The 27,199-nt window shown below is 42.9% G+C and overlaps 1 protein-coding gene across 1 annotated transcript in view; it reads right to left on the reverse strand.

Annotated features, from left to right (window-relative positions):
* Positions 1-2,243: 2,243 nt before the first annotated feature.
* LOC124711943 (UDP-glycosyltransferase UGT5-like) overlaps positions 2,244-27,199 on the reverse strand; it is a 50,148-nt gene continuing 25,192 nt past the window's right edge. The window contains exons 4-6 of the mRNA XM_047242210.1: positions 19,729-19,951; positions 11,625-11,844; positions 2,244-3,216 (exon numbers count right to left, since the gene is read on the reverse strand). Coding sequence (XP_047098166.1) covers positions 2,910-3,216; positions 11,625-11,844; positions 19,729-19,951 — 750 coding nt within the window. The 3' untranslated portion in view covers positions 2,244-2,909. The remainder of the gene's footprint in view (positions 3,217-11,624; positions 11,845-19,728; positions 19,952-27,199) is intronic.

The raw sequence follows: 27,199 nt of genomic DNA on the forward strand, positions 1-27,199 counted from the left end.
TAGTTCTAAGTTCTAGGGGACTAATGACTTCAGCAGTTGAGTCCCATAGTGCTCAGAACCATTTTTTGAACCAGTTCATCAAAGTAAGTAACTTGTAAGTTGCATTTCACTGTACACATTTCTGTTGGTCGTAGTATATTGACAATATGTGAGAAGTAAGGACTGATAGTGTTTGCACGTGTGTTAATAATTCAGCAAGGGACTGGATAACAGCATTGCTGGTTCTAAGGACATTTCAAACAATTTTTTTGTGAGTGGACAAGTGGTGGTTTATGGACTTGCTATATTCTCCGCAAGACCTTTCGATGGTGATTGTGCACCTGCGCAGTCGCAACAGATGGCTGCTAGCCATCTCTACAAGGACTACAGTGGGTCTGCACCTTTGATGACCCACCAATACCATACTACCTACCAGGACCACAGTGGGTCATCTCTGTGATAACCTACCTACCAATATTCTTCAAAACTTCGACAGACTCTGCTGTGGGTTTGCTCTGTTGTGGCCCATTACCTGTCTGCATGTCTAGAGTCAGCACTGTCCTTCCATTGGAAGGACTTCTTCAAGACTGCATGGAAATCCACTACTTCTGTGTGCATTCTCTTTTACTGCTCAGACTTTGAGAAAAATAACACTGCAATTTTACTGTGATGGATGATCAGGACTGTCTTTATGGACTGTGAGAAAATTTTTGCTTTTGACCAACATTGTATCAATAAGTGTGTGCATTTGATATCTTTGTTATTGTAATTATGAAAAATTTTTTCAAATCTGTATTGGCCACCGACCAAAACAATTTGTAAAATTTTTGTGGGGAACATGGGGGCTATGTAAGTAGGCTGTTTAGGTTTTTTTTATTGGTAATGCCACGTAGCGCTCTGTATGAAAATCACTGGCTGCGCTGCGTGCAGCCTGTGGCTGGTTTGCATTGTTGTTGGCTATTGTAGTGTTTGGCAGTTGGCTGTTAACAGCGCGTAGCGTTGCGCAGTTGGAGGTGAGCCGCCCACAGTGGTGGATGTGGGGAAGTGAGGTGGCGGATTTTTGAGAGTGGATGATCTGGACGTGTGTCCATCAGAGACAGTACATTTGTAAGACTGGATGTCATGAACTGCTATATATATTATGACTTTTGAACACTATTAAGGTAAATACATTGTTTGTTCTCTATCAAAATCTTTCATTTGCTAACTATGCCTATCAGTAGTTAGTGCCTTCAATAGTTAGAATCTTTTATTTAGCTGGCAGTAGTGGCGCTCGCTGTATTGCAGTAGTTCGAGTAACAAGGTTTTTTGTGAGGTAAGTGATTTGTGAAAGGTATAGGTTAATGTTAGTCAGGGGCATTCTTTTGTAGGTATTATTGAAAGTCAGAGTGCGTTGCGCTAAAAAATATTGTGTGTCAGTTTAAGCACAGTCATGTATAATTTTTCTAAGGGGACGTTTTAACGTGAGGTATTAGACCATGTCGGTGGATCGGCAGAGGTGGCCCTATTAATTGGCCCGCCATGTTGCCAGATCTGATGGCGCCGGATATGACATCGCCGGATTTCTTTCTGTGGGGATAGATAAAGATGAGGTGGAGCAGCAAGTGCCAACAGGCCATGAAGACACGGTCGGCCACATCAGAAACGCCTGTGCTGACATTCCCGCAGATATGCTTCTGTCATGTGTACTGTCATTTAAAAAGCAGATCAAGAAGTGTATTCACGTTGGCTGTACTACGTTTGAACACTTACTCTAATTGTAAAACTAGAGAAGCCTTCGCCTCGAGCCACAAACACAGTGGCGCATCGATATGACAGAGGAATACAACATTGCGAACAGGATTTTGAAGCAGAAGTTATGAAATACTAGCCTGTCTTACCCTCGCAGCATGGAGGTGGGATCGCATGTGCCATTGGATACTCAAGGACCATTGAGTAACATGTCGTAAATTAAGATTGTGTTCCCATTTCTTTTCCTCCAATTATAGCGCCATCTGTGGCGAAACGAAGAAAATGCTTCTGGCAAAACGTATGTAGATTTTGCAGTAGAGTCGTAATCTGCAATAAAAAAGGGAGTTCCTATTGAGGATTTTAAAGTTGCCGCTTGCCACCCAAACACACGGTGAAATCTGTAGTTTACCTTGAAGTCAAGTTGCGATTTATTTAACAAAACGTAGGTAATAATTTTATGTTATGGTAAGAAGCTTTATGGGTTTGAAGGAACCGTAAGAGGAAAAGGAATTTAACAAAAAACTATTGAGAAATGAAATTTTCGACGAGTATTTTGTATTTACAAAACAAGAAATGATACATGTAAGAAATGTTCAAGACTAGATTTATTCCAAACCCAAAGTCGGTACCTCATCATAGATTACACGTATATCTGGAAGTGCTATTTCGCGCCTTCTCGTAAAAACATACAAAGTGCATATTAATGTTACGGTGAAACTAATATATTTACTATAATATCTCCATAATCGTGTGTCAATTGCACAAGACTTAAGCTAAGTGTTGATAATTGTGTGCTTAAATGAAATAGTTTGCAGTTAATGTGTTTGTCGTTTCACATCTGTTTGGTGCACACTAAGCACTGCAGATACTGAGAATGGGTAGTTGATAAACGAATAAAGTGCAGTAAAATAGCATGATTCTCTGTGCTGCATTGTTTGGTGACATGCACTCGTGTATGCCTTCCTATCATCAATCGTATGAGTGACTAGAATGTCGAGATACCGAATGTTCAGCAAAATAATCTAAAACAATAAATAAAGAGACATCTCACGGGAAAAAAAGAGTTTGATGTGTTTACAGGAGCAGGCTGTTGCGAGCCTCCAAAACATGGACGCAATGTACCGTCAAGTGCTGACCCTGTTTGCGTTTGGAGCTGAGAGTCTTTAGTGGCGTGTCACCAATAGGATCAGAATTTTTCTTCATTCCTTCTTCGTTGTTTTCTTTTTCTTCTGTTCGTGTGGGGCAGAAGTTCTTGCAGTGATTAGCCTGTACAATGTCCTGACTGCCACGACAGCGATTATAAGCAGTAGGAGCGCTCCAGACAGTAGCAGGGCAGCGACGTCCAGCAGGAGGTACTGGTACCAGCAGAGGTCGAGGGCGGCGCTGCGCAGGTGGGGGGCTCCCCGGTGCCTCAGCACGTACTCTGTCCAGTAGACGGCCGTGTCCACAGGGCTCTCTGGACGGTCCCAGAACAGGCGGGACCGCATCTTCGCGTTCTCGCGGTACCTGCAAACAAAAGCATCCCACATCTGGTATGAAAATTCACTCAGTTTCATAACAGAAGTTAAAGTTAATTGAGTAGAAGAAAGAGTGCACAAAGCAGGAAAAGATAATACGGCAAAAACAGGACACAAAAATATAGATCCAAACAAACACATATTCACAGGTACCTTTTCCTTTAATCCATATAAATACAGTTTCATTAACAGATATCTTACGTCTACTACGTGTATACAAGGAGAAAGGTGAGGGTGACATGTATGTTGACTTGCCGAAGTCTTTATTTGCATTTTCTGTAACATGATATGTGCGATAGGCTATGATATCACGATCCACGAAGCTTTCCAGTCCAGATACATTAGGTACGCCTGTACCACCACGTACAATTGCAACTGTTAACCATCCGTTCCCATGGGTAAAGGAATCATTGATGTCGATGCTGAAGTTGAGTCTGCAACCACAGAAGACAGCGGGTCCATCCAATAGCGAATGTGCAGCGACAGATTTGATGACATTCCTTTTCTTGTCGGCAGCTGATGTAGTCATTTCGACGTCCTCAATTGTTTTATATATTGTCTGTCTTGCACGACGACGATATCTTCTGTAAGGCATCAGTAGTGTCTGTATTTTCGGAAATGTAAAGTTACAAACACCACGATAATCAAGACGCCACATATTCATATAACTGATACGCCTAGCTGGGCTATGGATCCACCTTCTTCAGTGTGGAGGCACAAATACGTCCGATCTCCTATGGGAATCTTAAAGTTGCGAAAATGGAGTCAATGGATAGCGACTGCGGATAGATGGCATTCAGTGGAAACGTGGATCAGTTGTGAGGCATGGTGAGATAAGCCGCGCAGTTGCCGTAACGCTGTGTCCCAGATGGCGTAGTGGTTAACGCACCTGCGTAGTAAGCAACAGATCCCAGGTTCGACTCCTGGTCTGCTACACATTTTCACTCGTCTCCGCTGATTCGGCTTAATATCCCGCTACAGCTAACAACAGTTACCCTCTTCAATTTACAAAGACGTTCGAAACGCAGACCCACCCCACCTGTGTCCTGCCTCTTGGTGCACCCGCTGACGGCCCTACTCTTTCATCCTGCCCCCTCCACCGCTGTACCTTGCTCTCCCCTCCTTTTCCATCCTCACAGGCCTCTCCCTTGGCAAGGTTCCACCTCGCAGTTTTATTCTTCATTGTGTGTGGTCCAAGTGGGTTTAAAGTGTTGTTCTGGAGTGTTTTTAATACTGTGGCCCACTTTTAACCTTTGTGTGTCTGACTTCAGTGTCTTTTTTATATCGACTTTTCAAATCCCCCCCCCCCCGCCTTGAAAGGTACATGTCAGTGTATTTTTACCTCCATTATCTCCCCTTACTCTGTTTTATGTCTCCTTTTTTATCGCCTTTATATGTACCATTTTGTTCTTGTATTAGCTGTCATGTCACTTGGATGAAGAGTGGCGGATTGTGACACTGACGGCCCTCCCCTGCCCATATGGGGCAGGCGAATGAAATCACAATAAAGGAAAGAAATGAAACGCAGATAAGAACATGTCATTACGGGGTTATAGAAGCAACATCAATACTTCGAGCAACAAAAGAGTGCTCAAAGTAATGTATGATGCTCACGACGTTAACTATCGACTGCATTAGATTTGAATTGAATACCTGAGGGAAAGTTGGCCACAGAGCTGGAAAGGGTCTAGGGATGGAGGATTCCCACGATCATTCCAAAGAGCCACTGTGGAATACTAGGTCGTGCAATCAAATTAGTGATCCATTTCCTGAACTTTTCCCTGTTCCCAGGATAAAACCATTGTTCTACTGTGGAGTGTTTGCTTGTGTGAAAGTTGCACATCACAGACAGGGATTCGAACCAGTAACCTTGTATTTTACAGGACAAGTTTTCACCAAATTCTCTACGCAGTCACGATTCGCCATTCCATTTCTACTTTCCATCCGTTAATGTCGCCCTCTTGCAGATAAACTGGAAGTTAGTTTACATATTATCAACTTTACTATTTTGTCAGTGACATTTTTCACTTTTCTCCGCAGCGCCTTCCATATGTAACTATTTTTCTAGTTATTTTCAAATACTCTCACCTTGTGTTTACTTTATTGTAATTGTCAGCTTGACTCCAGTTGGTAAACTCGTTATTCTGTTGTTCCATCACATGGACGTCTCTTCTGCTGGGTGTATCCATCTATACTTTAATATATGCTGATCAACCAGAAAATGATGACCACCCACAGCCGGTATGCCCATCTTGGCACGGATAACAGCGGCGACGCGTCGTTCGTATGGAAGCAATGAGGCCTTGACAGGTCGCTAGAGGGATTTGGGACCACATCTGCACATCGAAGTCCCGTAAGCTTCGGGGAGGGCGGCGTTAAGCTCTGACGCTACGTTGACTCATATCCAAGATGTCTATTATCGGGTTCAGGTCTGATGAGTTGGGGGTCCAGCACATCAACTGGAACTCGAACCGCACACATCGCACTCCTCGCCTTGTCACATGGCGCATTATCTTGTTGAAAATGTCACTGCTGTCGGGAAACATAATCATCGTTAAGGGGTGTACGTGGTCTGCAAACAGTGTATGATACTCCCTGGCCGTTATGGTGCCCTGCACGAACTCCACAGGACCTTCGGATGCCCACGTGAGTGTTCCTCAGAGCTCAAATGGCTCAATGGGACTTAACATATGAGGTCATCAGTCCCCTAGAACTTAGAACTACTTGAACCTAACTAACCTAAGGACATCACACACATCCATGCCTGAGGCAGGATTTGAACCTGCGACTGTAGTGGCAGCGCGGTTCCAGACTGAAGCGCCTAGAAACGTTCGGCCACAGCGGCCAGCTTCCTCAGAGCATGATGGAGCGCCGCCAGCTTATCAACGTCCTGCAGTACAGGTGTCAAGGAGCTGTTCCCCTGGTAGACGGTGGATTCGCACCCTCCCACTGGCATGATGAAGAAGATATCGGATTCATCAGACCATGTAACGCTCTGCCACTGCGCCAACGTTCAGAGCCGATGGTCACTTGCCCATTACAGTCATAGTTTCCTATGTCGTGGTGTTAACATTGGCACATGCATGGGTTGTCGGCTACTGAGGCCCAATGTTGCGTGTGTTCGGTGCAGTGTGTGTTGAGACAAACTTGTACTCTGCCCAGCATTAAAGTCTGATGTTAGTTCCCACTCAGCTCGCCGCCCGTCCTAATTTAAGAGACTGCCCAGCCTACGACGTCCGAAATCTGTCATGACGGGTGGTCGTCCAACCTCGCGATGTTTTGACTTCGTTTCACCTCGGTTTCAACACGCGTTTACGACACTCACCACAGCACTGCTAAGTCGTGCATGTTCCAAAATGCTCGTGCCGAGTCTCCGGGACATCACATCCGCCCCTTGGTCGAACTCAGATTGATCACAAGCCTTTCTCATTCTACAGACGGACAATATGCTCACTCTGTGTGTGTGTGTGTGTGTGTGTGTGTGGGTGGGTGGGTGTGGATGTGTGTTTATGTGTATGTGTGTGTGTGTGTGACTAGCAGTCATTTCTCGCCAGGTGACGCTGCTGTCGCCTGGACAGATTTATATCGATAGTAAGTCAGTGGTCATAGTGTTCTGGCTGATAAGCGTATATCTTCTTGCTGTTTATGTATTACTTATAACTGTTACACATTTAGGTTCAGAGTGGCATATAATATGATTTAAGGAGTATAAGTGCAGATATCTTTTATACGTGGCATCTTAGTATGTGCACATCTGTGTTTCAGTTGCTTTTTCTCTGAGACGAAGTCTTCCCACAATCTTTACGACCTGATATTTTCTGCGAGATCCTAACTGCATCTCTAAGTGGACTACATCTGTCGGAAGGCAACCGTTTAGAGTCCATGCATCCACACTTCAGCACTGACCTGCTGCCCGTTGGTAAATAAGAATTAATGGTTTGCTCCTGCCATATATACTTGGATATATAATATTTGTTCCTTTCATATTTACTTACCGTTTAGAGTACGTATCTCATTTATGTTACAATTGCGCTGTCAAAGATGGCATCTGGTCAGGTTCTGCATCTTACTCTCCAGGTGCTATATCGTTTTTCAAGGTTTTTCACCATTTCACCAGTACAGTGTCCCCGTGTCCTCTTTAACGACAGTTGTAGTTTGACGAAGTCCATGCGAGGTGAAAAATACTGAAGTAAATGAATTAATACCGTATAACATCTACACTTTTGATTCTATTCATTTGTAAATATTAAGTTTGCTTTAGTACCAGGCAGATAGCGAGGGCATCTGATCGTGCACCACACTTGTATGTATGAGGATATTTCGACGTCCCACAGGTGGCGTGGGCAACAAATTTTCGATTAAGTGTCATAGATCTCCAGTTTTATTAGTTTGAGCGAAAGCTCTAGATGATCAAAGGTGGAAGCAGAGCCGCTATTGAAAACACACCAAGGAGAAAATGAAGATACACTTGCAGATCCTATCCCAGCAGTGCGACCATATATATGTCACAATGGCACAGCAGACACTGAATCACAAAAGTAGTAGCAGGCCACTCGGATCTGAGGATGTGTCCAAGCGATGGTGGTAAGTTCCAGCAAATAGGAAAAGCAGTCGGGGAATGTTGAAAATAAGTGACAAGCACCCAGACACGGAACTAGTAGTCAATAGCGAACTGTAAATAGTGGTCTTAGACAGTCACGATAACAGTTAGTCATGGAAAAACACCACAATAAAGTCGATGACGGGATGTGTACCAAGACGCCTGAAGACAGCAGTGCTGCATAGATTTTCCAGAGCTGAGAGCCAGGAAGAATTAAACATTACGCAAAGAAGTCTCTATTCCATTCCGGTGATCAACAGACAGTTAATAGAGTACCGTAAGTACTGGACGCTGGACGTCTTTGTACTTGTGTCAGATAATAGAAGAACAAGAGCAGTCTACCCTTGTCTCTATTAGTGAGCTAATATCGGTGTTTCTGATAAAGCAGAGTAATTAAAACAACAGAGTGAGATCCGCGTATTCCCTATCGGCAGATTAGCAGAACGAGTAAGCGGGCATCACTCATCTCTGGAGGTAGGAACCAATGTTGTTAAAATAATCAGAACTGTTGACTGTAACGCAACTGTCTCTTGAAGGACTTAGGCAAGCTGGCCGCAAAGAAAAAGCCGTTGTAGGGCGCCTCTCCCAGTAAGGTATGAGGGGCAGTCAAACGGAAATCAAACACCCGCTATAACACACAGCCGGTGAGACAGTTGCCTCACTGTTGCCATGTTTCGGTATTGTCACAGTTGTGGTGAAAGGCATAGTAATACATCATAGTTGCACGCAGTTGTTGGGTTATGGCCTTGGTTGTTGACCGTCCAGTTGTTATAGTATTATTTGGCCAGCGCCTACGATTCGGCTAGCCTTCAGACACCTGTGCAGCAGACGGGGCCTGCCTTCCTCGTCCGCCTCTCACACAGCCTTCAGAGATTATGTGGTAAACAGAGCTGTAAAACTAACGTAGGCTAACGTAGACTTCATAAGTGAGCGTAGAATAGGGTACTTTTCCTAGTCGTCTTGGTCAGTTACAATCGTAACCGCGTTACCTGCGCGTTAGGTGTGTCGCAGCACATCGGGCGTTACCTCAAATGGCTCTGAGCACTAAGGGACTTACTATCTGAGGTCATCAGTCCCCTAGAACTTAGAATTACTTAAACCTAACTAACCTAAGGTCATCACACACATCCATGCCCGACGCAGGTTTCGAACCTCGATCGCAGCAGCAGCGCGGTTCCAGACTGAAGCACCTAGAACCGCTCGGCCACAACGGCCGGCCGGCGTGCGTTACCTCATTTCTGTTGCTTTGTTTGCGTACACGATCAGTGTCTTACTAGATATGTCTCACTAGATTCCCTTAAAAACCGAAAGTTGTGAGCCATATATATATATATATATATATATATATATATATATATATATATATATATATATATATATATATATAAATTGAACATATTTTTTCTTCACAGTTTCCTCCTGTCCGTTACTTAACAATAAACAGTGGTATAGCAAAAACGAAATTATCAATGGTTCATTGTGATTTTATTCGAAAGTCGTTGTGTTATAACGTCAAGCAGAGGGATGTTGTAGTAAAATCAAAAAGCAATATATTATTACCATGAAGCGCTGGAAAATGTGATTTCCTCTGACAACATAGCCGACCGGGTGGCCGAGCGGTTCTAGGCGCTTCAGTCTGTAACCAAGCAACCGCTACGATCGCAGGTTCGAATCACACATCGGGCATGGATGTGTGTGATGTCCTTACGTTAACTAGGTTTAAGTAGTTCTAAGTTCTAGGGGACTGATGACCTCTGCTGTTAAGTCCCATAGTGCTCAGAGCCATTTGAACCATTTTTTTTTTTGACAACATATCGCTTCAATAGTTTGTCGAGTTTGTATAAAACACATTTCCGATATTCGTAAACAACTTTTGCAATAATCAATAACAGGAAACTCTTGCCATTGGTCATGGTGAAGAACGCTCTATTCAGTACAAAATAACAACAATAATTGTATAGATTTTCTTATATTTGTGTGTACCAGGGTTGGAACTTAAATAGTGGTAACTATTTATTCACAACCGATACAAAAGAGTTACACGTTAGCACCTGTTACTGTCCTTCAAAGTAGTCACCAGCGTTTTGTAGAACCCGTTACCAGCGATGTAGAAGGCATAGTATACCGTTAGCAGAGCCTGTTGTGTTGATGGTGGGATTGGAGCGGTCTACTGTCTGTCGAATCTCTGGAACAGTTCTGAAGCGAATGCCACGAAGCGGTTCCTTCATCTTCGGAATCAAATCAAAGTCACAAGGACTCAAGTCCGGTGAGTATGGTGGATGGTACAGTACTTCCCAGTCCCATCGACCGAACAGATCAGCCACAGCATGCGCTGTATACGCCCGCGTATTGTCGTGCAAAATTATGGTGGGTTGTGCAGAAGGTGTCGCCGCTTCTTTCGCAGAGCTGGTCGCGGGTGATGCTCCAAAAACGAACAGTAATACTGTGCATTGATGGTCTGCCGTGGAGGAACGCAACCAACCCAGCGCCTTGCACGACAATGCGCGGGCGCATACAGCGCATGCTGTGGCTGCTGTGTTCGGTCGATGGGACTGGGAAGTACTGTACCGTCCAATACACTCCCCGGACTTAAGTCCTTGTGACTTTGATTTGATTCCGAAGATGAAGGAACCACTTCGTGGCATTCGCTTCAGAACTGTTCCAGAGATTCGACAGGCAGTAGACCGCTCCGTTCCCATCATCAACAGAACAGGCTCTGCTAACGGTCTACTACGCCTTCCACATCTGTGGCAACGGGTTCTACACAAGGCTGGCGATTACTTTGAAGGGCAGTAACAGGTGCAAACATGTAACTCTTTTGTATCGGTTGTGAATAAATAGTTGCCACTATTGAAGTTCTATACCTTGTATAAACTTTACTTGCATCAGAAGTAACTACTTTGGATGCGTAAAAGCACTGAAGATACGCGATCAGCTAACTTTTATTACCTATAAAATGCAATTTATATTTTGTAAGGATGTAAAAAACACAGTGGTTTAACATTGAGCGATCTGCAGTTCAAATTATGTGCAAACAAAAAGAGATCATCGGCTCCTAGTCTCTCATTTATGTTTCTTTCCCTACCAATGCTGCTTACACTACAGGTAATCCTACGATTTACAACATCATTTATTTAGTGTACCAAAACTATCGAACGCAACTATACATGTAATCAAGTTCCTCGAGCGTTGAATCACAATCGGGATAAGCCTACATCTCAGCTATTTAATTGGGAATCGCTGAAACATTCTCAGTACAGGCGGGATCTTTCACCGTGTGATTCTCGCATCTTTGACGACCTGAAGAAAGACACCCGTGGACACCGGATTTAGTCGGATGAGGGAGTGCAAGAGGCGGCGTGGTTGTGAATTCCTCACCATCCGACCGCGTTCTACGAAACTGAAATTGATCGTCACCTCTTACAGTGTGATAAATGTCTTAACGCGTGTGGTGATTACTTCTGAATGGATCCATTCCATGGCCTCGTTGTGTAGGGTGTTTCGCTTTCATGCGACTGCCCCTCATATACATGGAAAATAAACCATTGAACTACTTAAGCATTACCTGTTTGAAATTCAGACCACTTCCTAGTCTGATAATAGCCCTTCCCATTCTCCTCACCTTTCCTAAGTAAATGAGGAAGGCTTTTATTCTCTCCCTCTTGCTATGAGGATACGAAGAAGTCAGCCCAGAACGAACTGTTGCTCACGGCAGGCGAAGGCGAAGGCTGCCGATTAATACCCACAAAATATGAAATAAGGTTTACATAACACATAAAATAAGCAGAGTAACTCACACTGGGTTGTTCAAAACTTCATAAATAGCCCACTCCACGGACTGGGCAGTCAAGTTTTGCACATCTAGTACGATGCCGTATCCGAAGTTGGCGATTCTGCGGGCATTATAGCTCTGTTCAGGTCCAACTGGTATTCCGATAACGGGGACACCCCGAGCGGTCGCTTCCAAACTGCTCTGCAGTCCTCCGTGGGAGATGAAGAGCTGTACGTTTTTGTGAGCTGAAACACAACCATCATCACTGCCAAACACACAGGTTAGCTGCAAAACATGTGAAATACACTGCTGGCCATTAAAACTGCAACATCACGGAGGCAGTTGGCACTAATGTGCATGGGTAGGTAAACGATAGTCTTTTCAGCACAAATCTCACACAGTAGGTAGTAGAAAAGTAAACTAGAAAAATTTAAACTAAAATCCGTCACGACAGGTCTCCGAAGACCCAACGGTACTGACCGACCGCCGTGTCGTCTTCACCCCACAGGTGTCACTGGATGCGGAGGTGGAAGGATGTGAGGTCAGCACACCGATCTCCCGTTCTTGTGACCGGAGCCGCTAATTCTCAACCAAGTAACTGCTCAATTTGCCTCACAAGGGTTGAGTGGACTCCGTTTGGCAACAGTATTCGACAGACCGGACGGCCACCCATCCAAGTTCAAGCCAAGCCCGACGGCGCTTAACTTCGGTGATCTGACGGGAACCGATGTCACCACTGTGACAAGACTGTTGGCGTAGGTAGGAGAAACGTTATCTAAATTCCGAATATAAAGACGGCTTATGCAGTTGACTTCTCATTGAGTAATCACATTTGAACGTTGTAGTTTGTTTCAGGGCCGTATTAAACCTACTGTAAGAATTTGACGACAAAAGGCTCGTGATCTGTTAAGACTGATTCTATCGTTCAACGAGATTGCTGCTCGCGTTGGTAGGTCTCTCAAAGTATAATGCCAATACGTAATCGATTGGATCAGGAGAGCCATACTGATAGCCATACTGGATCAGAATGGTCCCACATGACTAGCGCCCGATAGGACAAACATTATGTTCGCTCAGTGGTGTAGCATCGTACAGTGACATCTGATACCTGGAGCATGGATCTGGTAGTGTTTGCAGAAAATATTCACCATGCAGCGCCACCGCGTCTGGTGCACTATGGACTGTTGCTATGGCGACCATAGTTGGCTCTTAGCTGGGTGCGGCAACAGGGTGAGGCGTGTCAATAGCGATGTGCCCAAAGACAACACTTGAGACAAGGGAAGCACCACGTCCTTCGTTCAGAAAAGTCCAGGTTCTCACACGTACATGATGAGTGTGATCGGATGTGGAGGCTCCGAGGATTACAGTTCACCTTTTGTTAATACAGCTGGTAATTTGGCTATCAGCTGTTGCATTTATGACCTGTTAAGGCAGCGAACTTTGTCCTATCTTCTAGGTTTCTGTGCCACTATGTTTCAACAAGATAATGCAAGACCCTTCTTTGTACGTTAGGTCTTGAATTAGTTCGATACAGAGGTCGTTAGACTCTATCACGGTCAGAGCGTTCTGCAGATCTCTCACCCATTAAAAATACCTGATCATGAACTGCCGACAGATTGACGCACCATCGCTCACCAACTACTGCGAATGACAAAGCCTTGGACAGAGTGGTAGCAGCAAGGAATGACGTAACCTTATCTGTCATCTGAGCTGAGTTAAACTAGATGCTCGTCTGCGTTGCAGCTCGGTGTACTAAATTCCGCACTCTGTGTAATCTCAAATCACCTTCAAATTAATCGTCTACTCTTCCTCCTAGATTGTATGCGTAGGACACGTAAAATGTCGTTATTTTCGATCCTTCGTGATGTTGTAATTTTAATGGCTAACAGATTAGTTACTTTAAGGAATTTACTTTTCAGCACAACTATGGAAAGAGCGAGGAACACCACGTAATTGTCAATAATTAATAATACAAATAAATACACTAATGAGCCAAATCATTACTACCACCTGCTTAATAGTGTGTTTGTCCACCTTCGGAAAGCAGTATAGAATATGGGTGGCGTGGAGTATAAAAGTCCTTAGTAGCTTAAAGTGGAGAAACAGTGCTGATATTCTGCCTGAAGGAAGATTTTTGTTCTTGTCAGTCACTGGATGTGAGGCAGCTGGTATACCGACGCGTTTCTGTTACGATCATCATCAAAAAATCGGGGCAGGGAGAAGAATTACTTACATACAGTAAGGGTCATGTGAATGGGACACAAGCCAAAACGTTTTGGATTGTGTCACATTCACATGAAATAATACTGTATGTATGAAGTTCTTCTCCCTGTATTGATTTTTGATGACTATTGAAAACTAAACGCGTCAATAAACTAGTCGCCTGACATCCAGTGAATGACAGGAACCAAATTCCTCCTTCAGCGAGAATATCAGCACTGTTTTTTTTTCCATTTTGATTCACATAATGGGAGCATAACTCTTGCGTGACTGTTTCACACCGTGTATCTTAGTAGCTTTTCGCAAGTATACGGCACCAGATGTCTTCGGACAGGTCACACATTTTCCGTGAATCACATCCCGTGGTTTGCGCGTGAAGGGTGGACGCCAGACAGCGTCCCAGATATCTCCCTTAGGGTTCAGGTTGGGAGAAATTAAGTGCTCAAGATATCAATGTGGTTCATTATCATTTTCCACAAATCCCTGTAGTACGATTCTGGTCTTGTCCCGCCAGTAGATGCGAACGTCGTCGGCGAAGACATCAAGTAATCAGATATGCAGGTGGTCCGCAACAGTGTTTATATATTCCGCAGTTGCCATGGTTGCTTCAATTCCTACAACAGGTCCCATGGAAGTATAGTTGAATGTTCCCACGGAATTATACGGCCCCGGTATACGGTATGTACACTCTAAGACAATAAAAGACGCACCACGAAAGAATTATCCGAATGGGATGGAAATCAATCGGTAGATGTGCTGTACATGTACAGACAAACAAATGATTACAATTTCGCGAAAACTGAATGATTTATTAAAGAGAAATTGCTTCACAAATTGGGCAAATCAATAACGCATTGGTCCACCTGTCGCCCTTATGCAGGCAGTAATTCGACTTGGCACTGATTGATAGCATTGTTGGATATCGTCCATAATTCTGTTCAAAACTCGTCAAAATTCCAAGTTGGTTGGAGTGACCTGCCCATAATACTCCATACGTTCTCGATTGAAGACAGACTTGGCGACCTTGTAGGCCAAGGTAGAGTTTGGCAAACACGAAGATAAGCAGAATAGTTGGTCATGAAGAGCAAGCCGGTGTGGCCGAGCGGTTCTAGGCGCTTCAGTCTGGAACCACGTTGCTGCTACGGTCGCAGGTTCGAATCCTGCCTTGGGCCTGGATGTGTGTGATGTTCTTAGGTTAGGTTTAAGTAGTTCTAAGTTCTAGGGGACTGATGACCTCAGATGTTAAGTCCCATAATGCTCAGAGCCATATGAACCATTTAAAGAATTACAGAATCTGTTGGATGGAATGAACAGTCTAATGGGTACAGAATACTGATCGAGAGTAAATCGAAGAGAGATGAAAGTAATGAGAAGTAACATACGTGAGAACAGTGCTAAACCTCAGATCAGAATTGGAGATCACGAAGTAGCCGAAGTCATGGAATATTCCTATCTAGAAAGCAAAGTAACTCATGACGGACGGAGCAAGGAGTATATAAAAAGTTGACAAGTACTGGTAAAAAGGACATTCCTGCCCAAGAGAAGTCTACTAGTATCAAATATAGGCCTTAATTTGTGGAAGAAATTTCTGAGAAAGTGCGTTTGGACCGGAACAGGAGAGGAACGAAGCACTTCAGACGTGGTGCTACAGACTGATAAAATGAGGACTGAAGATGTTCTCTGCAGAATGGGCGAGGAAAGATATCGAAAACACTGACAAGAAGAAGGTACTGGATTTTAGGCCACCTGATAAGACATCGTGGAATAGCTTCCATGGTACTAGAGGGAGCCGTGTAGGGCAAAAAAGAAAAAAGAAAACAGAGATTGGAATACATCCAGCAAGTATTTGAGGGCGTATGTTTCAAGTATTACTCTGAGGTGAAAAGGTTGGCACAGAAGGGGAATTGTGGCGGGCCGCGTCAAACCAGTCAGAAGACTGATGACTCAAAGAGAAAAAAAAAAAAAAAAAAAGTGTGAGAGTTGAATCGTGTGTATATTGTGGGGTATCGGTGAGTATATGTAATATTTGCCTGTATGTTCGTATTGTGTGATAACGATGACAAGAGAAGGGAGAGGTTGATACCCGGTGGCGCCGGTCGGAGTGGCCGTGCGGTTCTAGGTGCTTCAGTCTAGAACCGCGCTACCGCTACGGTCGCAGGTTCGAATCCTGCTCGGGCATGGGTGTGTTTGATGTCCTTAGGTTAGTTAGGTTTAAGTAGTTCTAAGTTCTAGGGGACTGATGACCTCAGAAGTTAAGTCTCATAGTGCTCAGAGCCATTTTTCGATACCCTGTGGCGGCACGTAATCTACTCCTCTCGAATAGTAGCATGAGGGCTGAAGAGCTTAGCGTCCCCAATCTACGGACGGATCACCATCAACAGAGTGATGTTCTGACTATATGAGACACTGTGGATAAGTCTGGAATTTAAACCATAACTTTTGCCAAAGACTGGTGATCGGGAACTTTACGTCACAGATACTGCTCCCGTTTCTGGCCAAATACTGCCACTGAATATTGCACCCATCACTACAATTCGATCACCCATACTTTCGTATCGACCGCTACTGACCAGGCGTGCGTTAGCGACCTCCCATAAAGGGGTGAGTTCAAGGTACCTTTCAGTACTGTTTGATATGTCTCCCAGAAGCTAGAGCAATCGATTTCTTTCCAAGCAACCTGTTTTGTCGACACATTGTATTTTCCCAGTATGGGAGACTGCTAAACCTTTTAACATCCTTCAGACTTTCACCTCTAGCCAGCACTGTAAGAGATGTTTAATTTGTTTCCCTATTCCGTTATTAAGTGATAGCAGTCACTTTTCGTTGCGCTCCAGATTTTTTATTTAACTTTCAGAAATTACTCTGGAAAATTAAGGTTTTGCCAAATGTGAAAAACATGTTCCAACGTATAACATTGTTATGTATCTAGGAACCAATATACAATCGAAAATTAAAAGTGTTGCAGTCGAAGTAGTCTCGTCGCGGTTGTCTTCAATAATCTGTCTGTTACGTTATTACGCTGCTACAAACCAATCTCTGTATATGAAAGCCAATGTCCTGACTGACTGACTGATTCATCATTGCCCAAACCGCAATTCGGAATTCATACTGCTGGCGTCGTTTAAGAAGGGATTTTTCGAAATTCCAACCCTAAAGAACTGAAACACGAGATGAACGGTTTTCTTTAGAAATGTGGCTGCTTAGGGAATTTTGAAGCTAGACCTACGAAAATTGGTATCTGCTTTTTCGGTCAGAAGTAAAGAAACGCGTGGTTCAGCATTTTTAGAAATTTAACCCTATGGGAGTGGGAAAGTGGTTGAAAGCTTTTTTTGAAAGTACATCCTTATTAAAGCACTACTGACGTATTTTCAAAGCTACATCAATGAACATTGGTATCTGACATCTCGGTTACAAATAAAAAATCACGTGTTTCATTGTTTTTGGAATTTGAACAACTAAGGGAGTGATATTGGGGATGAGATTTCTTATGAAAATATGTTACTATGAAAGAACTTTTAAAGCTAAATTTATGAAAATTTAAATTTGGCTTCTTAGTTAGAAATAAAAAAAAATACGTGTTTCACTGTTTGTGGAAATTCAACCCCTAAGCGGGTGAAATAGGCGATGAAACGTTTTATGAAACTCTTTCATTTCGAAAGCATTTTTAAAACAAAATCTTGAAATACAACCCCTAAGGTGGTGAAATAGCATCAGACTGATTGACTGACTCATCATCATCGCCGAGCCAAATTCGTTAAGGACAGAAACTTAACTTGAAGTTGGGATCTTAGATTGTGGGCACCGTTTAAGAAGGGACTGTCCGAAATTCCACTGCTAAGGGGGCGAAATAGGGGACGAGAGGCTTTTTGAAAGTATGTCGCTATTAAGGGAGTTGTGAAGCTGGGGCTACGAAAACTGATATCTGGTTTCTCAGTCAGAAAATAAAAAATACGTGTTTCAGAATTTTTTGGAAATTTGGCTACTAAGAGGGTAAAATAACGGGTGAAAGTGTTTTGAAAATAAATAACTGCTAAAGAACTACTAAAGGATTTTTAAGGCTTTATCTATGAGAGCTAGTATTTGACTTCTCATTTAGAAACAAAACGATAGGTGTTTGAATATTTCTGGAAATTCATCCCCTAAGGGAGTGCAATAGGGGATGAAAATTTCTGAAAAAATATTTCGTTATATTAAAAAAATTGTAAAGTTAAACTTATGAAAATTGGTATTTCACTTCCTCCTTAGATATAAAGAAATATATGTTAAAGGATGAAAGTTGCTGTGGAAATATCTCCATAAGAACGCAAAAGGCATGATTAAGAAAAACTTTGGATTCCAGTACCAGAACCGCTTTTTGGTCAGAATTACCTTTGGGAAAGACGATGCTTACGAGGCCTTGATCATCGTGAAGAGCTTAAAAGATATTGCAATTTGTGAACAACATTCAATTTAGTAAAAACAAAACAAAACGAAAATTCTGTAGGCCATACAGTCTACGCGAGCGAAGGAGCTGGCGCAAGGCTAGTAGTCAATAAGTGAAATCAAATTAAACTGAAGTATCACCAAAATTCATTTACAAGTTAAATACATTTTGAAATAGAAGCTATTGGAAATTAACACAAATTTGCGTTTTCATGATAGGTAGATCTGTTAAGACAATAAAGGAACTCAATTATTTTGCAAATATCACATGTTTTATGGTAGAAGACCTTCTGTTTCAAGGTGCAACGTGGTAGACAACCAAGGAAGTACGGCTAAACAATACACACGTTATATAAGTAGTTTTAAAAATACATAGGATTTCACTCAGCATAACATACTGTACCCGAAGAACTAACAATGTCTTAGAAATTCCTTTAATGCATTATACAGTACTTGACCGTGTAGACCTCAATGTTTTTACGAATGCTGCACGAAACACTACCTCATGTATCATAACAATAGAAACAGTAGAAAATACTGGAAACTGCATTTGGTGGTCTCTATTGCACATACCTTCATGTGATTCTGAAGTCGGTCATTAAGATTGAAACAGCAGCCAGAAAACATCACGTGTTCATAGGTACACTATCCTCGAGGCTCATCACCCTCCCATATCCTACGAATGAACTCAAGTGTGCCAATGGCTTTAACTATGATTAAGCCTAGTCATTCCGTTTTATGGCACTACAAAGGTGTGACATGCAGGTATTTTTATAAATTGACTGATTTCTTAGCATACCACTTCTTTTTAGTTTTGTGAAGCGCATTTCCTTCATAAACATTAAAAAAAAGTCACCAATCTTTACAACAGATTACATGTTAACAATATCTAACTGAATAGCTGAGCTGCTTTTTTTATTACTAATGACTGAATCACCTGCAAAAAATGGGATGTCATTATTAACATTGTCTTCCTGCTATTAACGAATATCAACAGCAAGGGTCTGAACGCACTTTCCTGCAGCAAGACACATGTTACTTCTATACCTGTCGATGACACTCCAGCCGGCCGCGGTGGTCTAGCGGTTCTAGGCGCTCAGTCCGGAACCGCGCGACTGCTACGGTCGCAGATTCGAATCCTGCCTCGGGCATGGATGTGTGTGATGTCTTTAGGTTAGTTAGGTTTAAGTAGTTCTAAGTTCTAGGGGACTGATGACCACAGATGTTAAGTCCCATAGTGCTCAGAGCCATTTGAACCATTTTTGATGACACTCCGACCTAAATAAAGCGCTAGGTACGTCCTCTCTACTTAGAAATCTTTAATCTTTCGTTTGTTACCCCATAAGATGGAACAATGGTCAATACGAATTGCTGTAGTACAGTCACGTAGCAGTGCTCCAGTACTGTATAATAAGAGACAGGGCTAAAGTGATGTTAACATGAGTGAAGGACAAATGCGCTTAGAAAGAGTGAGTAGTGAAACTTACCTAGCAAGTCAGACTGTGGAAACCATTTGCCCAGATGCACATTTTCTGGCTTTCCAGGTATGGTGTCGTTCTCCCATTTCCACAGGACCAGTTGCTTCAGTTTAGAGAAGACTGTGAGGAAAGCTTGAATACTCTCCTGTGGAAAATCCGCACTCTTTACGAGAGATCCCATGCTGAAGAATATTACTCCATCTTTTGCGTTGTCCATTAGCTTCTTCAAGTCCTTCAACAAAAGAAAAAGCGGTTATAGTTGCATCTCGGGAAAGCAAATTGTCAGTGTTTCTTGGCAGATCATATCACACAGTTTATTTAATATTCATGGTTGATTTTCTCCGGAAAGTGTAACAGTGAAAGTCGGTATAGTAATTACATATATTTTTGCGAAGGACAGCGCATGTCATGCTTTGTTCCCATCTCAGGTACTGTTGAATCTACAGTACACGTATTTGATGATAATGTCTGTGTCCTGTGGTATCGATTGATAGTGTGATGGGCTTTTCATATTTGCAGCGTAATAAAAAATCAAAAGCGGAAGTATTTGGACACACATAATGTGAATTTCGTATCGCAGTTTAGCTATGCTCGCGGATCTTGTGATTGTTTGCTTACACAGAAACCAATACATACGCTTTACACCTTCATGCACGCATAGCTCACAACACAGATATAGTGAATACATGACCGGCGAAGTTGTATGTGATTAGGATACCATACTCTAATTCTCCAAAATCTTACTCGTTCTTTGACAGCCAGTACATATGTGTGCAGTACACTGAGGTGGTCAAGTTCGTGGGACACCTACAAACATCGTGTCAGATCCCTGTCTCCCTGGCACAGTGGTTCAAATGGCTCTAAGCACTATGGGACTTAACATCTGAGGTCATCAGTCCCCTAGACTTAGAACTAATGACATCACACACATCCATCCCGAGGCAAGATTCGAACCTGCGGCCATAGCAGTATAGCGGTTTCGGACTGAAGCGCCTAGAACCATTCGGTCACGGCGGCCGGCCCGGCACAGTGCAGCACTTCGACGTGGCATAGACTCAACAAGTCGTTGGAAGTTCCATACAGAAATACTGAGCCATGCCGCCTCTGTAGCTGCCTATAATTACGGAAGTGTTGCCGGTGGAGGATTTTCTGCACGAAATGACCTCTACATTACGTCCCATAAATGTCCAATGAGATTCATGCCGGCCAATATGGGTGGCCAAATCATTCGCTCAACTTGTCCAGAATGTTCTCGAAACCAATCGCGAACTGTTGTGGCCCGGTGACATGTGTGGGGACATGTTGTTGTTGTTGTGGTCTTCAGTCCTGAGACTGGTTTGATGCAGCTCTCTATCCTGTGCAAGCTTCTTCATCTCCCAGTACCTACTGCAACCTACATCCTTCTGAATCTGCTTAGTGTATTCATCTCTTGGTCTCCCCCTACGATTTTTACCCTCCACGCTGCCCTCCAATACTAAATTGGTGATCCCTTGATGTCTCAGAACATGTCCTACCAACCGATCCCTTCTTCTGGTCAAGTTGTGCCACAAACTTCTCTTCTCCCCAATCCTATTCAATACTTCCTCATTAGTTATGTGATCTACCCATCTAATCTTCAGCATTCTTCTGTAGCACCACATTTCGAAAGCTTCTATTCTCTTCTTGTCCAAACTATTTACCGTCCATGTTTCACTTCCATACATGGCTACACTCCATACAAATACTTTCAGAAATGACTTCCTGACACTTAAATCTATACTCGATGTTAACAAATTTCTCTTCTTCAGAAACGCTTTCCTTGCCATTGCCAGTCTACATTTGATATCCTCTCTACTTCGACCATCATCAGTTATTTTGCTCCCCAAATAGCAAAACTCCTTTACTACTTTAAGTGTCTCATTTCCTAATCTAATACCCTCAACATCACCCGACTTAATTCGACTACATTCCATTATCCTCGTTTTGCTTTTGTTGATGTTCATCTTGTATTCTCCCTTCAAGACACCATCCATTCCGTTCAACTGCTCTTCCAAGTCCTTTGCTGTCTCTGACAGAATTACAATGTCATCGGCGAACCTCAACATTTTTATTTCTTCTCCATGAATTTTAATACCTACTCCGAATTTTTCTTTTGTTTCCTTTACTGCTTGCTCAATATACAGATTGAATAACATCGGGGAGAGGCTACAGCCCTGTCTTACTCCCTTCCCGACCACTGCTTCCCTTTCTTGTCCCTCGACTCTTATAACTGCCGTCTGGTTTCTGTACAAATTGTAAATAGCCTTTCGCTCCCTGTATTTTACCCCTGCCACCTTTAGAATTTGAAAGAGAGTATTCCAGTCAACATTGTCAAAAGCTTTCTCTAAGTCTACAAATGCTAGAAACGTAGGTTTGCCTTTCGTTAATCTTTCTTCTAAGATAAGTCGTAAGGTCAGTATTGCCTCACGTGTTCCAGTATTTCTACGGAATCCAAACTGATCTTCCCCAAGGTCGGCTTCTACTAGTTTTTCCATTCGTCTGTAAAGAATTCGAGTTAGTATTTTGCAGCTGTGACTTATTAAAGTGATTGTTCGGTAATTTTCACATCTGTCGACACCTGCTTTCTTTGGGATTGGACTTATTATATTCTTCTTGAAGTCTGAAGGTATTTCGCCTGTTTCATACATCTTGCTCACCAGATGGTAGAGTTTTGTCAGGACCGGCTCTCCCAAGGCCGTCAGTAGTTCCAATGGAATGTTGTCCACTCCGGGGGCCTTGTTTCGACTCAGGTCTTTCAGTGCTCTGTCAAACTCTTCACGCAGTATCGTATCTCCCATTTCATCTTCATCTACATCCTCTTCCATTTCCATAATATTGTCCTCAAGTGCATCGCCCTTGTATAGACCCTCTATATACTCCTTCCACCTTTCTGCTTTCCCTTCTTTGCTTAGAACTGGGTTTCCATCTGAGCTCTTGATATTCATACAAGTGGTTCTCTTATCTCCAAAGGTCTCTTTAATTTTCCTGTAGGCAGTATCTATCTTACCCCTAGTGAGATAAGCCTCTACATCCTTACATTTGTCCTCTAGCCATCGCTGCTTAGCCATTTTGCACTTCCTGTCGATCTCATTTTTGAGACGTTTGTACTCCTTTTTGCCTGCTTCATTTACTGCATTTTTATATTTTCTCCTTTCATCAATTAAATTCAATAGTTCTTCTGTTACCCAAGGATTTCTACTAACCCTCGTCTTTTTAGCTACTTGATCCTCTGCTGCCTTCACTACTTCATCCCTCAAAGCTACCCATTCTTCTTCTACTGTATTTCTTTCCCCCATTCCTGTCAATTGTTCCCTTATGCTCTCCCTGAAACTCTGTACAACCTCTGGTTCTTTCAGTTTATCCAGGTCCCATCTCCTTAAATTCCCACCTTTTTGCAGTTTTTTCAGTTTTAATCTACAGGTCATAACCAATAGATTGTGGTCAGAGTCCACATCTGCCCCTGGAAATGTCTTACAATTTAAAACCTGGTTCCTAAATCTCTGTCTTACCATTATATAATCTATCTGATACCTTTTAGTATCTCCAGGGTTCTTCCATGTATACAACCTTCTTTCATGATTCTTAAACCAAGTGCTACCTATGACTAAGTTGTGCTCTGTGCAAAATTCTACCAGGTGGCTTCCTCTTTCATTTCTTAGCCCCAATCCATATTCACCTACTACGTCTCCTTCTCTCCCTTTTCCTACACTCGAATTCCAGTCACCCATGACTATTAAATTTTCGTATCCCTTCAGTATCTGAATAATTTCTTTTATTTCATCATACATTTCTTTAATTTCTTCGTCATCTGCAGAGCTAGTTGGCATATAAACTTGTACTACTGTAGTAGGCATGGGCTTCGTGTCTATCTTGGCCACAATAATGCGTTCACTATGCTATTTGTAGTAGCTTACCCGCATTCCTATTTTCCTATTCATTATTAAACCTACTCCTGCATTACCCCTATTTGACTTTGTGTTTATAACCCTGTAGTCACCTGACCAGAAGTCTTGTTCCTCCTGCCACCGAACTTCACTAATTCCCGCTATATCTAACTTTAACCTATCCATTTCCCTTTTTAAATTTTCTAACCTACCTGCCCGATTAAGGGATCTGACATTCCACGCTCCGATCCGTAGAACGCCAGTTTTCTTTCTACTGATAACGACATCCTCTTGAGTAGTCCCCGCACGGAGATCCGAATGGGGGACTATTTTACCTCCGGAACATTTTACCCAAGAGGACGCCATCATCATTTAATCATACAGTAAAAGCTGCATGCCCTCGGGAAAAATTACGGCCGTAGTTTCCCCTTGCTTTCAGCCGTTCGCAGTACCAGCACAGCAAGGCCGTTTTGGTTATTGTTACAAGGCCAGATCAGTTAATCATCCAGACTGTTGCCCTTGCAACTACTGAAAAGGCTGCTGCCCCTCTTCAGGAACCACACGTTTGTCTGGCCTCTCAACAGATACCCCTCCGTTGTGGTTGTACCTACGGTACAGCTATCTGTATCGCTGAGGCACGCAAGCCTCCCCACCAACGGCAAGGTCCATGGTTCATGGGGGGACATGAAAGCCATAAATAGCAGCAAGTCATCTCTAAGTAGCGAAACATAACTATTTGCAGTCAATGATCGCTTCAGTTGGATCAGAGGAGCGAGTCCATTCTATGTAAACACAGCCCACACCATTATGGAGCCACCACCGACTTGCACAGAGCCTTGTTGACAACTGTGTCCATGGATTCGTGGGGTCTGCGCCCCACTCGATCTCTACCATCATCTCTGACCAAATAAGGACTCATCTGGCCAGGTCACGTTTTTCCAGTGTCTAGGGCCCAACCGACATGGTACCGAGCCCAGAAGATGGACTGCAGGCGTTGTCGGAATGCTACCAAAGACACTCGCGTCGGTCCTCTACTGCCGTAGCGCATTAACGCCAAACTTCGGCGCACTGTTTTAACGAATAGGTTCCTAACGAATATGTTCGTCGTACGTCTCTCATTAACTTCTGCGATTATTCCACTCTGTGTTGCTTGTCTGTTAGAAGCGACAATTCTACGCAAACGCTGCTGTCGCTTGTTAGGTGATGGCCGTCGGCCACTACGTTGTCCGTGGTAAAAGGTAACACCAGAAATTTGATATTCTTGGCACACCTCGAAATATTGAATTCCCTAACGATTTACAAAATGGAATAACTCGCGCTTCTAGCTCCAAGTGCCGTTGCACGTTCAAAGCCTGTTAAATCCCGTAGTGCGGCCATAATTACGTTGGAAACGAAAGAACAATTCAGCAGGACACACGAAAGTACATCATCAATAAATCAAGCCTGAGAGATCGCACTATCTCTGCCTCTCGATGTGAGCCGTTCCACTGGCTCTATTGAGCTGTTGTGGTTTTTCTATACTTCTTGCACCCTTATGGGTCGGTGCGTCTGTACTTTCGATTCTGGGGAGGAAAAGGTTTCCACTGTACAGCTACGGCAGCACTTTAATAGGCATATATTGTCATTTCTCGGTATATACTTTACATTACACGCCATTTATAGGTATACTAAGTGTATATATAGTCTTGTGACCATGTTTATTGTGTTTAGATCTTATATTCCAGTATGTTGTGTCTTTTCTTTCGGATTTGTCCAAAATAACAGACACCATTTTGATCCTGCAGGAACTATGAATTAAGAAACAAAGGAATGATGTTAGCTGCTCGTGGGCATCAATTTGTATCCATGGGGCAAGTTGAAGAATTTGTGCAGGACTGGGATTTGAACCTGGCTCCCTTGCATATTAGGCAAATGCGCTGACCACAACCCCATCCGGGCACCGTGGTCACCACAACTGCACAGACTTCCATAGCACATCTCTCGTGAGACTCAAATTCTCAACTTACATCACATGCTACTGATGTAGAGGCCCTGCTCATTAGCCCCATTACTTGCAGCATTTCGCTGATTTCCGTAATAGTTTGGCGTTTTGGCGTGCATCTTCACTTAAGTGATAGTTGGCTGTCATCGCCTAAATTATATATGTAATGTCTAGTCTTTTAGACAAGTACACTACATCAGCAGTCTGTGCTACACAAGTAAGTTGAGAATGTGTGTCTCGTGGCAGGTGTGCTACGGTAGTCCATGTCGCTGTACTGACCACTGCGTCTGGATGGCGAAGTGGTCAGCGTGTGTGCCGGGTAAGTTGGAGTCCGAGTTCGAACCCTGGTCCAGCAAAAACTTTTAACTTGCACCATTAATATAAATCAAAGTCCACTGGCAGCTGATGTTGTGGTTTTCAGTCCAGAGACTGGTTTGATGCAGCTCTCCATGCTACTCTATCCTGTGTAAGCTTCTTCACGTACCTAGTGCAAACTACATCCTTCTGAATCTGCTTAGTGTATTCATCTTTTGGTCTCCCTCTACGATTTTTACCATCCACACTGCCCTCTAATCCCTTGATGCCTCAGAACATGTCATATCAACCGATCCCTTCTTCTATGTAGTTGTGTCACAAAGTTCTCTTCTCCCCAATTCTATTCGGTACCTCCTCATTAGTTACTGAACTACCCATCTAATCTTCAGCATTCTTCTGTAGCACCACATTTCGAAAACTTCTATTCTCTTCTTGTCTGAACTATTTATCGTCCATGTTTCACTTCCATACAGGGCTACTCTCCATAAAAATACTTTCAGAATAGACTTCCTGAAACTAAAATCTACACTCGACGTTAACAAATTTATCTTCTTCAGAAACGTTTTCCTTGTCATTGCCAGTCTACATTTTATATCCTCTCTACTTCGACCACCATCAGCTAGTTTGCTTCCCAAATAGCAAAACTCGACTACTACTTTAAGTATCTCATTTCCTAATATAATTCCCACAGCATCACCCGACTTAATTCGACTACATTTCATTATCCTCGTTTTGCTTTTGTTGATGTTCATCTTATATCCTCCTTTCAAGACACTGTCCATTCCATTCAACTGCTCTTCCATGTCCTTTGCTGACTATGACAGAATTACAATGTCATCGGCAAACCTCAAAGTTTTTATTTCTTCTCCATGGATTTTAATACCTACTCCGAACTTTTCTTTTGTTTCCTTTACTGCTTACTCAATATACAGATTGAATAACATCGAGGATAGGCTACAACCCTGTCTAACTCCCTTCCAACAACTTCTTCTCTTCCATACTCCCCGACTTTTATTACTGCCATCTGCTTTCTGTACAAATTGTAAATAGTCTTTCGCTCCCTGTATTTTACCCCTGCCACCTTCAGAATCTGAAAGAGAGTATTCCAGTCCACAATGTCAAAAGCGTTCTCTAAGTCTACAAATGCTAGAAACGTAGGTTTGCCTTTCCTTAATCTGTCTTCTCTATTATAAGTCGTAAGGTCAATATTGCCTTGTGTGTTCTAACATTTCTATGGAATACAAACTGATCTTCCCCGAGGTTGGCTTCTACCTGATTTTCC

The sequence above is a fragment of the Schistocerca piceifrons genome, chromosome 8 (assembly GCF_021461385.2).
Source record: "Schistocerca piceifrons isolate TAMUIC-IGC-003096 chromosome 8, iqSchPice1.1, whole genome shotgun sequence".
Lineage (NCBI taxonomy): Eukaryota > Metazoa > Arthropoda > Insecta > Orthoptera > Acrididae > Schistocerca > Schistocerca piceifrons.